Below are 13828 nucleotides of genomic sequence, written 5' to 3' on the forward strand. Positions count from 1 at the left end.
ATTAAAAAAATATTAATATTTTAAAAAATTAAAAAAAATATTAAAAAAATTTTTAAAAAATATAAAAAAAATAAATTAAAAAATAAAATTAAATAAATATTTTAAAAAAAAAAAAAAATAATTAAAAAAAATATTAAAAAATAATATTAAAAAAATATTAAAAAAAATATTTAAAAAAATTAAATATTAAAAATAAAAAAATAAATATTAAAAATAAATTAAAAAATAAAAAATTTTAAAAAATGTTTATAAAAAATATATTTATATTATAAAAAACAAAATATAAAAATATAAAAAAAATAAAAAAAAATATAAAAATAAAATTTAAATAAAAAAATATAAAAAAATATTAAAAACAAAAATATTTAAAAAAAAATTTAAAATAAATTAAAAAAAAATAATTAAATATTTTAAAAAATTAAAAAAAAAATTTAAAAAAAAAATATTTAAAAAATATAAAAAAAATAATAAAAAAATATTAAAATTTAAAAAAAATGAAAATAATGAAAAAATATTTTTAAAAATTAAAAAAAAAAAAAAAATTTTAAAAAAAAAAAAAATTTTTAAAAAATTAAAAAAAAATATATTTTATGAAGTATTCAACAAGTATAAAACAAGTAAATTTTTGGTTTTCTCAAATACCAATCGAATAGTGAAGGCAAATTCAATAAAAATTTGGTAATAAAAATCAATGGAAACTTTTGTCTCAAACCGAGTGGGCTACGATCAGTGACTTGCTCTTTTACCGATCACAATCTGCAGTAAAATCCATATAAACATGCAACTTATTTGCCATTATGTTGCTTGATTTGCACAAAAATGCCCATTTTTTGCCATGCTCTAGTTGCGACTTGAAAAAAATGTAATTAATTTGAATTCCGCATGATTGATGTAATTTCGAAGAGACCATGGAATTTTTCGTCAGTCATCACGTCATTGAAAAATTTTTTTTTGTAAAGAGAAAAAAGTTTAAGGAATGTTGTCACTTCGACGTGCGATCATAATTGTCATTATTATTACGTTATAATTAAATCGAAAAGTAGATCACCTTGAGGCTACCTATATTTTTTCCTGTGTCGCACCTCTCCCTTTACTACTTTGATTTGTTGACTTGCTCTGATTAACATGCGGTCTTTGTTTTTGTCACACGAACGTGGGCGAGTTAGTTTGGAGAAAAAAAAATTTTTTTTTTCAAGAAATTCTTATTTGTTTATTTTTTTTCGTTTTTTCGATCGAAATATGGACACTCACTTATTCATAAGACTTATTCTTAACAAAAGAACAGAAAGAGGGAGAAATTTACAAGACAAATTTTCGCTTCAGGGAATTCTAACCTAATAGCTGATCGTGTAAGATCCTGAGTTGAGGTCAAAGTTTTGGATTGCCGAATGTTGCAAAAAGTCAGAACGGGCATTGGGGTTGTAATAGCGTTGCTGCGGAGCCTGTTGGTAGGCTTGGAAGCGTGGTTGTTGGTACACAGGTTCAGGTTGGTAAACAGCTGGTTGGCGATATTGCTGCTGGGGTTGCGGTTGATGGTAAACGCGTTCTTGCACATTATTTTGGTAATATTGGTTTGGTGCGGAATTGTAATTGCTTGGCGGGCGATAAATTGGAGCAGCTACTTTGGCAGCTGAATGTTTCACGCCATTGTTGTATTTGGGATCTTTCCAATAGATGCTCGGGTCTTCGCGATATTGACCATCATCTTCCTCATCGGGTCCAAGAGGAATGGAGTTGGCATTGTTTGAGATTGTTGGAGGAGGTACTTGGATGTCGGTTCCTTTAAAGAGGAAAAATTAAATTTTTAAATTTTAAATTTTAATTATTTTTAAAATTCACATATTTAAAAATCGATTTAAATGAATTTTTAAATCGATTTTTAGAATTTTAGAAATTTTTTCATACTCAAAAATCAATTTTATTTACTAAAAGATATTTTAGTAAAAATTTAAAAATATAAAGTATGAAAAGATTTTTCAGATTCGAAAAATCGATTTTTCAAAAATCCATTAAAAAATTTGAAATTTTGGTAAAATATATTTTTAAAAAAAATTATTAAAATTGTTTTTAACGAAATCAATTTTAAAATAATTTTTAAAAAATTATAAAATTTTTTAATTAAAAATTTATTATTTTTTTATTTAATTTTTTAATTAAAAATTTTAATTTTTTTTTTTAAATTTTTTAATTAAAAATTTTAATTTTTTCATATAAATTTTTTAATTAAAAATTTTAAAATTTTTTTAATTAAATTTTTAATTAAAAATTTAATTTTTTTTATTTAAATTTTTTAATTAAAAATTTATTTAAGATTTTTTAATAAAAAAATTAATTAAATTAAATTTAAAAAAAAAATAATAATTTAATTTTTTAATAATTAAATTTAATTTGATTTATTTAATTAAAAATTGATTTAAAATAAATAAAATTGATTTTAACGAAAATTAAAAAAAATCTATTTAAAATATGTGAATAATTCAAAAATATTTTTGATAGTAAAAAATTACAAATTTTGTAAAAAAAAATTTTTTTAAATTATTTTTTTTTCAAAATTTGTCATTTTTTTCAACCGTCAAAAATATTTTATAAATTTCATTAGTTCATGAAATATCCTTACCATGAGGTTCAAATCCCCGTTTCGCACTTGCTCCATATTCAACTTCTCGAACTTTCCCTTGGTCATCTACATATCCGTATTTTCCCTGTACCTCTCCATTCGGGTATTTCGTTTCGATTTTAAATGATCCATCGGCAGCTTCATAACCAAAGCTATACGAACCATCTTCGTTGTGTCTATTGATCTGCTTGAGAATCGGCACGGGCGTTGTGTACTTTTGTTGTTGTTGAGCAAGAGCAACTCCCGCAAATGACACGAGTAAGATCTAAAATTTTTTTTTCAGTTATTTAAATTTTTTTTGAGAACGAAAGAAAATTTCACTCACAAAAATTTTCATTGTGATATCCTTAAAAATTATTTTTTTTTGTGACACGCAATTCAGTCTATTATTATGTAATAATTAATTTCTTTTGAAAGAAAATTTTTCCACAAATAATTTTTTTTTTGTAAAAAAACACGTCCAGTTACAATGAAAATCAACTATGAACAAACGTACGTCGCGACTTGATCAACGTCTTTTATAGAAAATCTTTTATACAACGTAGCAACAGGTTGGTAGTCAGGTTGTTTGCTTCAAGTTTCGCGAACGAGCGCAATGATCTCGTTGCTCTATTTCTGTATGAATTGTATGAAGGTAGCTTTAAAGTAGGGTAGCTTCTATCCTACGCATTCTCACGTCATTTTTCGCTCCTTTTACTCTTACTCATTATTACTCTTTACTCCTTTTACTCTTTGCTCTTTTGCTCCTTACTCCTTTGCTCTTTACTCCTTTTGCTCTTAAAGAATTTTCTCTCTAAAAATTTTACTCCGCAATTCGTCTCTGTGCAATTCTTGGCTTATCGCATAGCTTAAACTACTCGAACATATGTCCAAGCTGCATAATCATAGCATTCGACCGTATACAGAGAAACAATAACAAAGCAATAACTGCAAAATAATAACTATCAAAAACGTAGCAATTATAACTTTGTTCGATATGTTACACAAAAGAGTAACAGCGAAAAAAAAAGTTACATGGCTTGACTAGACAGGTTACGACGCGCGTAATAGTTTTGCATACCAACCACGCTGCAATTCGCTGCGTTTCTGTCTATCGTACTGTCTAGAAGAGAAAGAAAAGAAAATTCCTTTTAAGTATATTGCATGGCGATTTGTGGTAAAAACAATCACGGTTCACTAATCGCCAAACAATTCCATAATTTTAAATCAGATTGTCTCGTTTTATCAATTACTGCGGAATCTCCGGTCTTTTTTTTCTTCATTTTTTTTTTAAATGTTTCTAAATTTCTCAGATATGGAGTAATTTTGGTCAAAGTCGTAAATGGTTGCTATTATTACCACACGGTGATTTGACTTTAAATAGATATGTAATGAACGTGCTTTTAACAAATGATATACACGGTAAGGAGGAAATTGTCGAAGTTCAGTAAGAAAGCTTGACTTAAATCTTCTACGAGATTCACATTGAACTTTCGATCAAATTTGAGAAAATCTTCAATGTTTGACCTTGACTTGACCTTAAGAGATAAAAACTTTGATATTGAAGGAAATTACGAATATTTACGATATTGAAGGATGGATTGAAACCCTTGATATTCTAATTTGAAGATCGATAAAATGATGATTGGGAAAATTGAAACTTGTTGGAAATGATAGAGAACTTAAATGAATTTAATAAGATTTTTTTTTTAATTTTTGAAATTTGTGAAAATAATTTATTTTGCTCTTTTTGAGATTTCAAATTTTCTAAATGAAATCACAATAAGAGCAAAATGATATTTTCACAATTTTCAAAAATTTTAAATTTAAAAATATTGTTCTCTATCATTTTCAATAAGCTTCAGAATTGTTAAAGAAATTCGAGAAATTTATTTCAATCTGAGAAGTAGAAAAATTTTTGAACTTCAAATTGGAATATCAAGAGTTAAAATCCATCGATCAGCTTCATTTGTTTCATGAATTTCTTTAATAAGAAGATTTTTATCTGTGAAGGTCAAATCAAGGTCAAACATTGAAAATTCTCTCATATTTCGGCAATAAAAAGCAAAAAAGGTGTAATTGCGATCAATTTGTTTAATTTCGATCTCCATACTTCGTCTCCAAGTTCTATGAGAAGCTTAACGAAGCTTTGAAAGCAAAATTATGACATTTTTTGCCATAACTCGATTTTTCATAAACTGAAGAATTTCAAATAATTTGCTTCAGATGTCACAAACTGAATTAATTTTAAAATTTTCCATCTTGAGAAACAATTTTCAAAACCTGTTAAAAAAATGTTTCTACTTAACCTCGAATCTTCTAAAAAAGCTGAAAAAGCTTCTTTAGATGTAAAGTAATTCATCTTACCGGCTTTTCAATCGATTTATTTCTTGCTACATTAATTCCAACAGCATTTATGGTCAGTTATTTCCTCACGAAGCAATTCACTTTTTTCACTATTATTTTACCATTTATTGTGAGAATTGACAGCGATTGATTACATAAGTGGCTCATTTATCGCAAAACACACACGTATGAAATTAAAAAAAAATTGTAATACCTTTTTATCAATTAAGGCATTTTTTGACGAAACTCTCAAATGAATTAAATAGAAATTTTTTTTATTGAAGTGTGAGGTGAAGAAACTTACCATGTTTTGGTTTGAATTTTGTTGTTTTTCGGCCTTGGATTTGACTTGTCTTCGATCTAAATGAATTCAAAAGAATCCAAAGCTGCCACTGGTTGTCAAGATAAGCTTCAAGTTTTCTCACAACTCTTTTGTTGTGAATTTTGAACAGTAACGAGTGTCAGCAAAGTCGTTTCGGATCAAAAGATTTACCTTTTTTTGTTCGTTAAGACTTGATTTTTTGACCACAATTCAATTTTTCGCTTAATTTTATACAAACAAGAAGTTTAAAGTAAAAAAAACGTTAATCAGATAATTTTTTTAACTGAAATTACTTCCTTAAAACAAATTTAAAAAAATAAACTTTTTGGCGGGAATTTTATTAGAGATCATCTTTAGATCGCATTTTCTCACATAATTCGCATCAATAATTCATTTCAATGGCGATTCAATAAAAAACTATTTTCCATCGAGAAATGTAAATATTTTCTTTCGAACACAGTCGGTCAGTGATGAAACACCGCAATCAGGTTACGATGCAAAAATCACATAAAAAATGAAAGTAAAACTCGCAATTGAACGTGAATGAAGCACACACGAGATGATATAAAAATTTTACGACTGATCTAATTACATTCCAGAAATGTTTACGAATGAAAAAAAAAGTAAGTAGAGAGAAAAAAAGTTACCTGTTTTGTTATAGTTTACTTGCACTTTCGAATTCAAGGTTAACAACTCCGCCGCTGCTGCTTTACTTCATTTGAGAGAAGTAATTATTATTACAGAAATTTACATCATTCATTAATCTGTTGGAGTTAGTTGATCATGACATAGTCTTGCCACAGATATTTTTGTGTTGTTACAACAAGGCACCAATATGTGACCGTTACAAATTTCAAGTGTATGTCAAAGTATTTATTTCGATTTAAATATAGCTGTTCGGAAATATTTATGCGAAAGAGCGAATTAAGTTGCGAGTCATTCATCATAAAAGAGGCTTATGAGACGATTAAAATTTTTTTAACAAGGTAGTAATTTTTTTATGAAATTTAGTTTTTTAGATTTTTTTCATTTAATTATTTAAAATAAATTTAATTATTAAAATAAATTATTTAATTATTCTTTTCGGGATTTTTTCTAAAAAAAAATTTGAAAAAAAATTTTTTCTAAAAAAAAATTTGAAAAAAATTTTTTTAAAATTTATTTTATTTTGAATTCAAATTGAATTTTTCATTTTAATTAAAATTTTTAATTTAATTTATTTTATTTTATTTTTTTTTTTTATTTTTTTTTTTTTATTTTTTTTTTTTTTAATTGATTGAAATTTAAAATTTTTATTTCGCATTTAAATACCCAATTAAATTTTAATTTTTTCTAATTTTTTTTTAATTTTTAATTTAATTTAATTTAATTTAATTTAATTTATTTTTACTTTAATTTTAAAAACTTCAACCATTTTAATAGAAAAAATTATCAAAATTTAAAAATTTAATATCATCATTAAAAAGCTGATAATATTTCAAAGAAACTTTTCTAATACTTAAAATCTTTAAAACAACTCTAAAATTAAGCAAAATCGAAAGCTTTAAGCTTTGACCAACAATTTTCATAGAAATGGGGCGAATTCGAAAATTTTTTTCTTTTTTCGAAAAAAACTACTTTAGCTCATTTTTCTAAAAGTTGACTTAAAAAATGACCTTCTACTAATTTGTTGGAAATTTTCTCAGCTTTTCAATGATGATATTGAATTATTAAATAAATAGCTTTTATTTGTTCAAATTAAAAAATAAGTCAAAAAACTTTGTAAAAATGGGAACTTTATACTAAATTTAAATTCATAAAATAATTAAAAAAAAATAAATAAATTAAAATTAAAAAAAATAAATATATACATTGAAATAAAAAAATAAGACAAAATTTAGCCAAAATTAATTTCAAATTAATTTAAAGCAAAATAAACTGCTTTTGATAAAAAAAAAAATGGTAAAAAATAATATAAATTTTTTACAGGCAAAATTACTTCAAACTTGTACAAGAAACTTGTTTTGATTAATTTCTTCTACAACGAGGACCTCTATGAACAAATAGCTACACTTGAGTATTTCATTCACGTATGTTTCGTGCTGCCTGTGTGACGCGTATACCCGTACAGCCATAGAATGTTCCAGCCCGTATACCCGTACAGCCATAGAATGTTCTACCGTACAGCGTACGGAATCACGTATGAATTCGCAGGTCTGGCGATTTGCATGTTGAGTTTTCATTGCGAACGACTGGACTTTGGGATCTCTGAGGGTTTTCATTAAAACAGATTGAAAAATGTTAAAATAAAAATTTTAATTATGTGCTTCTCATAACGGGGTTTTTAAAAATAACTTAAGCTACAGAATTAGACAAATTTCAATTTTTTTTAGATGACGACCTTTTGATAAATTTTATCAAATGAGGACAATATTCAACTGAAATTCTACTATTATCGAACAAGAAAAAGAAAAAAAAGATAAAAGACGGGATTTACCTTTATCTCTCCTCTACCACACTTCAAACAATATTAAGCAGCTCGAAGAAGGAACATTCATCATCAACAGACCGTTCAAAATTCCTTCTCTATGTTGTCCCACAAAAATCTTGAAGGATCAATTGTCCCAAAGGAACACTTGAAAGACGCATCATTAGTATCTTTCTTCATCTTCCTTTTTACCGCATTTCGCTACAGCTTGCGATACTTGTTTGTGTGTGAATTTGTGTCAGAAAGACCAAACGACAAGATTAAAATAGAACAAACTTGTTTCGCGTCTACCGTATAATGAACCTATTGTAAGCTTTAAAAGTCTATTTTTATCCACACAAAAGTGAGTTTTTGTGGTATTACAAGAAATTCAACTTATGACTTCTTTTTGGTTTGACTTGACATATGTAGGAGGAGGAGGATTAACAGATTCTCGGAAAATTAATGAGCATCGCCATTCACCGTGTCATCATAAAAAAGAGAGCACAAAATGATTAAAAAAGTTTCATCATCTCGTTTTTTCATCGAGTAACTTTTTTTTGCAATGTTCTAGACTTGTAACGCATTGTTTTATGCGATGACGACGAAGACACGACATACACAACAACAATAACTTTATCGTCTTGAAAGTAAAGGAGACGAAGAAGAAGAGACAAACAATGATATTTAGCTCTATAAAATAAAAGTATATTGGTCTCCGTTTTCGCATTGTTCTAGCGTGTTCTACTTTCTGATACAAAATACCCACACTCGAACCTATTAAAGGCAATGGACAAGCGAGAGAATTAAAACAACGCTATTATCATCATCAATATAAAAGTTTTAGACGTAAATTAACGTCCTTATGCGACGGCGGTTCTGAAGCTCGTTCGTCGTTGTAATAATAATCCCATCGCATCATCGGAAAGAAGAGACCTGACAACATTACAAACGAAGAACATTACCAACAACGGAGGAACAACATAAAAACTTGCTCTCAAACACGAAAAAAAAGTGAAAGGAAAATATATCCATTGGCCAGGGAATAAAATATATTTATGTGAAGTTTGTAGACATCTTCGTACGACGAGAGACGACGGCGTGCCTTTCGTTGCCAGAAACAAAGACGAGACATGGACAATATTATCGAGATGCCCAATTAGAAATTATTTGATAAAAATTTTTAGGAGGATGTTACGAGTTCAAAGCTTTTTTTTGGGACAAAATTTGACATGAGACAAGTTTGAAGCTTTTAGATTCTCATAAACCGAAAATATCAAAAGGTTAATTAAAAAATCTGAACAATATTAAATGATGATTTAAAAAAAAATTGCCCTACGAACAATTTGATTTAGATTTTTACGCTAAACGTCACAAAAATTAAGAAAAACTTCACTTTAAAATATTAAGCGAACGAAGAAACATTAATCAAAAGGTAAAATTTAAAAAAGAGAAACATTTGTGACTTTGAGAATTATCAATTAAAACAATAATTTTTGTCATCAGGCCATTTTGGATCCATTTTGCATCCATATCATCCCCCATTTTGTTCTATCCAATATCTTTGGGATCTTAAAGCAATTGCCAATCAACTAACCAGATAGAGACAATTCTCAAACTACATTTGTTCAAGATGAAGCATTTCGATTCTGATGAAAAAAAAAACTCGTAAAGTAACTTACTAAAAGTACATTTTCATTAGCTTTGATGATATCATCGCCATAGTTGAATTTGTAGAAGGCCCAATGTTTGAATTATTCGTTCGATCAATTAACATTCGATCATTTGGTAAGCTATTGAAATTCTTTTCATTTAGTGTCTTCGTGAACTTCTTAAGTTATCTCAATAGTATTTTGAAAAAGCACAAAGTATCAAGAGAAGTTCAGTTCAGTTTAGTTCAGTTCAGTTCATTTATTTCGACAATTCAAGTCGTATCAGTCTTATACTATTTGGGGTGAAAAAGCCATTGGTAGATGACCGCCGGCATAAAAAACCATCTTTTGATTCCCTCTTAATTTCCTTCTTAATTCTAATTATACATGTTTCTTAAAATAATTAGCAGACATTTCGTTCGAGTACACGTTACTAAATCGATTAAATGATAAAGCACATCTATGAAAAATCTCTGATGCAGCAAACTCACTATCACAATGTCTCAGTTCAAAAAAGCGCTCGCGTCTCAAATTTCTTGTCGGTTGATGGCGTATCAGTTTGGCTCGGAGCTCAGGACACTAGAAGTTTGACGAATCTATTGATCCAGGCTGAAGTTCTGACTATCCTCAATTTTTGAACAAATAAAATTTTTCACGATTCTTCCTCATGCTGAATTAAAATCGTGATAAATTTAAGGTAATCTGAAATAAAAAGCTTTAAAATCTCAAACAAAAAATTTTAAAATTCTTACCTGATAATTTCTAACTGGGTTCGTTTTACATGATAAGCTACTTCTTACACAATGTAAGAAGTTGCCAGCCAACCAGGCAGTCCTTAAAGATGCTCTTAAATAATTCACATAAACACATATTTTTTCCGGCGTAGTAACATTTAATAATAAAATTTTGAATATTTAAAGGGGACCCGATTTCATGAATACATGATAGGAGCTTATTACGATGATCCTTTATATGATGACGCATTTCCCGAAATCTTTCGTTGCGTGTCTTTCTCCGAATGGATTTCGTCTCGAATTCCACAAAAAACGCGCTCAATTTCCGTTTTCATCCTTTTTTATCGACATTCACTCACACACAGGCATACAGGAAAAATAATTAGTTGCTGTAATTTGAGAGACGTGCGTATGTTCTTCCTGTCCTTTTCACATAATCACATGCCTTGGCAGCGCGCAACAAAACAAAGGTCACCTTAGAATGGCTACCAAGTGAATAAAAAGAACCATCATCTCGTTTTTATTTTATTAAAATTAGGGCTTTGTTCACTTTTTGTTTGTTGATGACGAGGCAGATTGTATGGGAACAAAAAAACGAGAACAGAGAGAGAAATTTGAACCCAAAAATATCATATAGCTTAAAGCCACTCGAACACAAAAAAGATTTGATTTCTTTAATGAGGCTCGTCCTAATTATGCCACAGCTACTTTTGTTTTTTTTTTGTGGGGGAAAAAGCAGTGACCAACTTTCTGATGAGATAAAAATCTTAAAAAAAACAGTCGTAATTATTCATGTTATTTAAAATAATTTTTTCCCTACCTCAATTTTTCTCGTCGTAAAGCCACTTCGTCGTCGTCTTCTCGTCTTTTGTATCACTTCGAATTATGTGCTTTTAACTGAAATGGAACGACGACGACGAAGAGAAAAAAAAAGTTAAAAGACATAAAGTAAAGTTGAGTTTATATATGCAAATGTTCGTTAGAGAAAATTTTATGGGATAAGAAGGTCATTGCTTTCGCCTGAACTGAACTGAAGAGCAGCATTGAACGGAAAAGAAAGAATCGTGTATCAAAGCAAAAGTATCGATTTTGTAAGTGTTTTTTTTTTGTAACCTAGACAAGGCAAACTTTCGTAATGCCTTTTTTCGGAGACATTTCACATGAATTGTGATTTTTTATGAAATTAAGTCTTCTGAATGAGAACTAAAGCGCATTTGAGACTCTCAAAATACAAAAATTTGTTAATTAAGGTTTAAATGCTAACCCTGAACTCGACAAAAAAAACTTTTCTTGACATCTTGACAGAATACTTGCTCATGACTTTTTTTGTGTGAAAACAATTGCACTTTTACAAATTGTTTCGTGGGAAGTCAAGAGCAATTTTTGGATAAACAAAAGTTATGAGAACTTTTCATTTGCTATTTTCAGGCTATTTTTGTTGAGTTACATCAGAGCAGAACCTTCTCAGTAGGTTTGTTAGAATTACATCGAGATATTTATTCAACAGAACAGAAAATGTCCTCGAGGTAGTGAAAATAAATCACTTCTTTTCAGGAAATGTTACAATTAAAGGTAAGGATTTTTAAATTAACATTTTTCATGCACTTGTGGTAATTTAAAAATTTTCTCACGAAGGAAAGTTTTTTAATTTACTGAAGAGAAAAAAAAATTATGGAGCTGTAGACCCACTTTATTGAAAGGATTTAACTATAGGTGAGTATTTTTTTTTTGTCTTATTTCGATCCAATTTTTTCTATAATATTTGTCATTAAATTAAAAAAATTCAATTTGAATTTTCACCAACGAAGAGAAAATTTAATTGACTTAAACTTAAGTTTTATAAAACTTACTTAAGTTTTGACTTAAACTTAAAATTTTGACTCTGAAGTCTATTGAGAAAAAAATGAAATAAGTCAAAGAACAAATATTTTTCGTATTTTCAACTTTAACTTATTTTTTTTTATTTTTTAAATTAAAAAAATAAAATATTTATTTTATTTTATAAATTAAAAAAAATTAATTTGAATTAATTTGACAAAAAAAATTAATTATTTAAATTTAAAAAAAATAATGAAGATTTAAATAAAATTAATTTAATTTTTTAAATTAAAAAAAAAAATAATTTAATTTTTTAAATTAAAAAAAAAATAATTTAATTTTTAATTTAAATAATTAAATTAATTTTTAAATTAAAAAAAAAATATATTTTAATTTTTTAAATAAAAAAAAATTAATTTAATTTTTTAAATTAAAAAAAAAATTAATTTAATTTTTTAAATTAAAAAAAAAAAATTTAATTTTTTAAATTAAAAAAAAATTTTAATAAAAAAAAAAAATAATAAAATTTAAATTAAAAAAAAAATTAATTTAATTTTTTTAAATTAAAAAAAAATTAATTTAATTTTTTAAATTTAAAAAAAAAAATTAATTTAACTTTTTAAATTAAAAAAAAATAATTTAACTTTTTAAAATTTATAAATAAATATTTTTTTAAATTAAAAAAAATAAATTATTTTTTACTAAGAAAAATTTGAAATTAATTTAAAATTTAATTTGACTTAAGTCCAAAGCACAAATCTTAACATTAATATTCAATTTAATTATTTTTTACAGAAAAACTTGAAATAATCAAAAATTAAAAAAATTCTAATTAGCAGGTAAGTTTCAATTTTTATACTAAAGTCATAGTCAACTAATTCTTGTACAGATAAGATACGATATTTTGTGAAAAGATCGCTCATGTAGAACTTAATGAACTTTTCAAAAAATTCTGAAACAAATTCAAAAATTAAGAAAAAACTTACCATCAAAACAAAATCCATTCTTCCAAGTAATTGAATCTTAATTCCTCTCACAAGGACAGCCAACTTGTCGACTCTGCCAAAAAAAAAAACCCAAATGCAACAAAAATCCCGTACGTCAGTTAAAACGAAAATGATTAAAGTCCTTATAAGACTTCCAATTCATTTTCATTGTGAAAGTATTTTTTTTTCTAACATCCTCAGTAAAATTGCTTCACATGCAGCTTTTGTATGAATTCTTTTTTTTTTCATGTGAATTTCTGTTTTATTTTTTTTTGCATATCGAGTATTTTATTTTGTATCGGATTAGTTTCTCCTGAAATTTGTTTTTTTTTTCTTTATTCAAAAGAAAATAAACGACTTAATAATACTTCAAAAAAAAAAAAATGTTATCTAAAGATCACTTTTTTGTCTCATATCGATATCTTGAGACTACAAGATACTTCAATTCCTGAAAAAAAAGAGCGAAAAAAACTTTTAAAAGAATAACACTTACTTACTTTTTTCGCTCAGACGACACATATGTTCATGTGTTATTCCCATCGAGTTGTAATAAATCCCATCATTCACTTTAGCTGACACACTACAAGCAACGTTCAAGTACTTTACGTCGCTCTCTTATTAGATAATGCCATATCATTATTTTAGCTGGAAAATATTAATTTAGGTTCGGAAAAGTGAACCGTGACATGTGAAGTTGTGCTGCTAATCATTTGCAAATCAAAAAAGGTCCGAACGAATTTTGACAAAGAAAGATATAAATGTCAATCAATTACTTGACAAGCACATCCCTGACCTTATACCTACCTACCTACTGTACAAACGTCGAAACATCTTGGAATTTTCTTTTGCTTTTTTTTCACTACATCATGTAATAATAATATCTGTCGTTCGAGATATTGATCAAATATGTTGAAGCCAATGTGCTGCA

General features: G+C 26.8%; 1 protein-coding gene across 1 annotated transcript; it reads right to left on the bottom strand.

Moving 5' to 3' along the window:
• Positions 1 to 1226: 1226 nt before the first annotated feature.
• LOC134835032 (uncharacterized) lies at positions 1227 to 3082 on the bottom strand. Its single transcript, XM_063849882.1, has 3 exons — positions 2943 to 3082; positions 2618 to 2882; positions 1227 to 1780 (listed from the first exon to the last, which is right to left on the bottom strand). Exons 1-3 carry the CDS (start codon positions 2952 to 2954, stop codon positions 1335 to 1337), a joined length of 723 nt encoding a protein of 240 aa, XP_063705952.1. The 5' UTR covers positions 2955 to 3082; the 3' UTR covers positions 1227 to 1334.
• Positions 3083 to 13828: the final 10746 nt, after the last annotated feature.

This window comes from Culicoides brevitarsis, chromosome 3 (assembly GCF_036172545.1).
Source record: "Culicoides brevitarsis isolate CSIRO-B50_1 chromosome 3, AGI_CSIRO_Cbre_v1, whole genome shotgun sequence".
NCBI classification, from domain to species: Eukaryota; Metazoa; Arthropoda; class Insecta; order Diptera; family Ceratopogonidae; genus Culicoides; species Culicoides brevitarsis.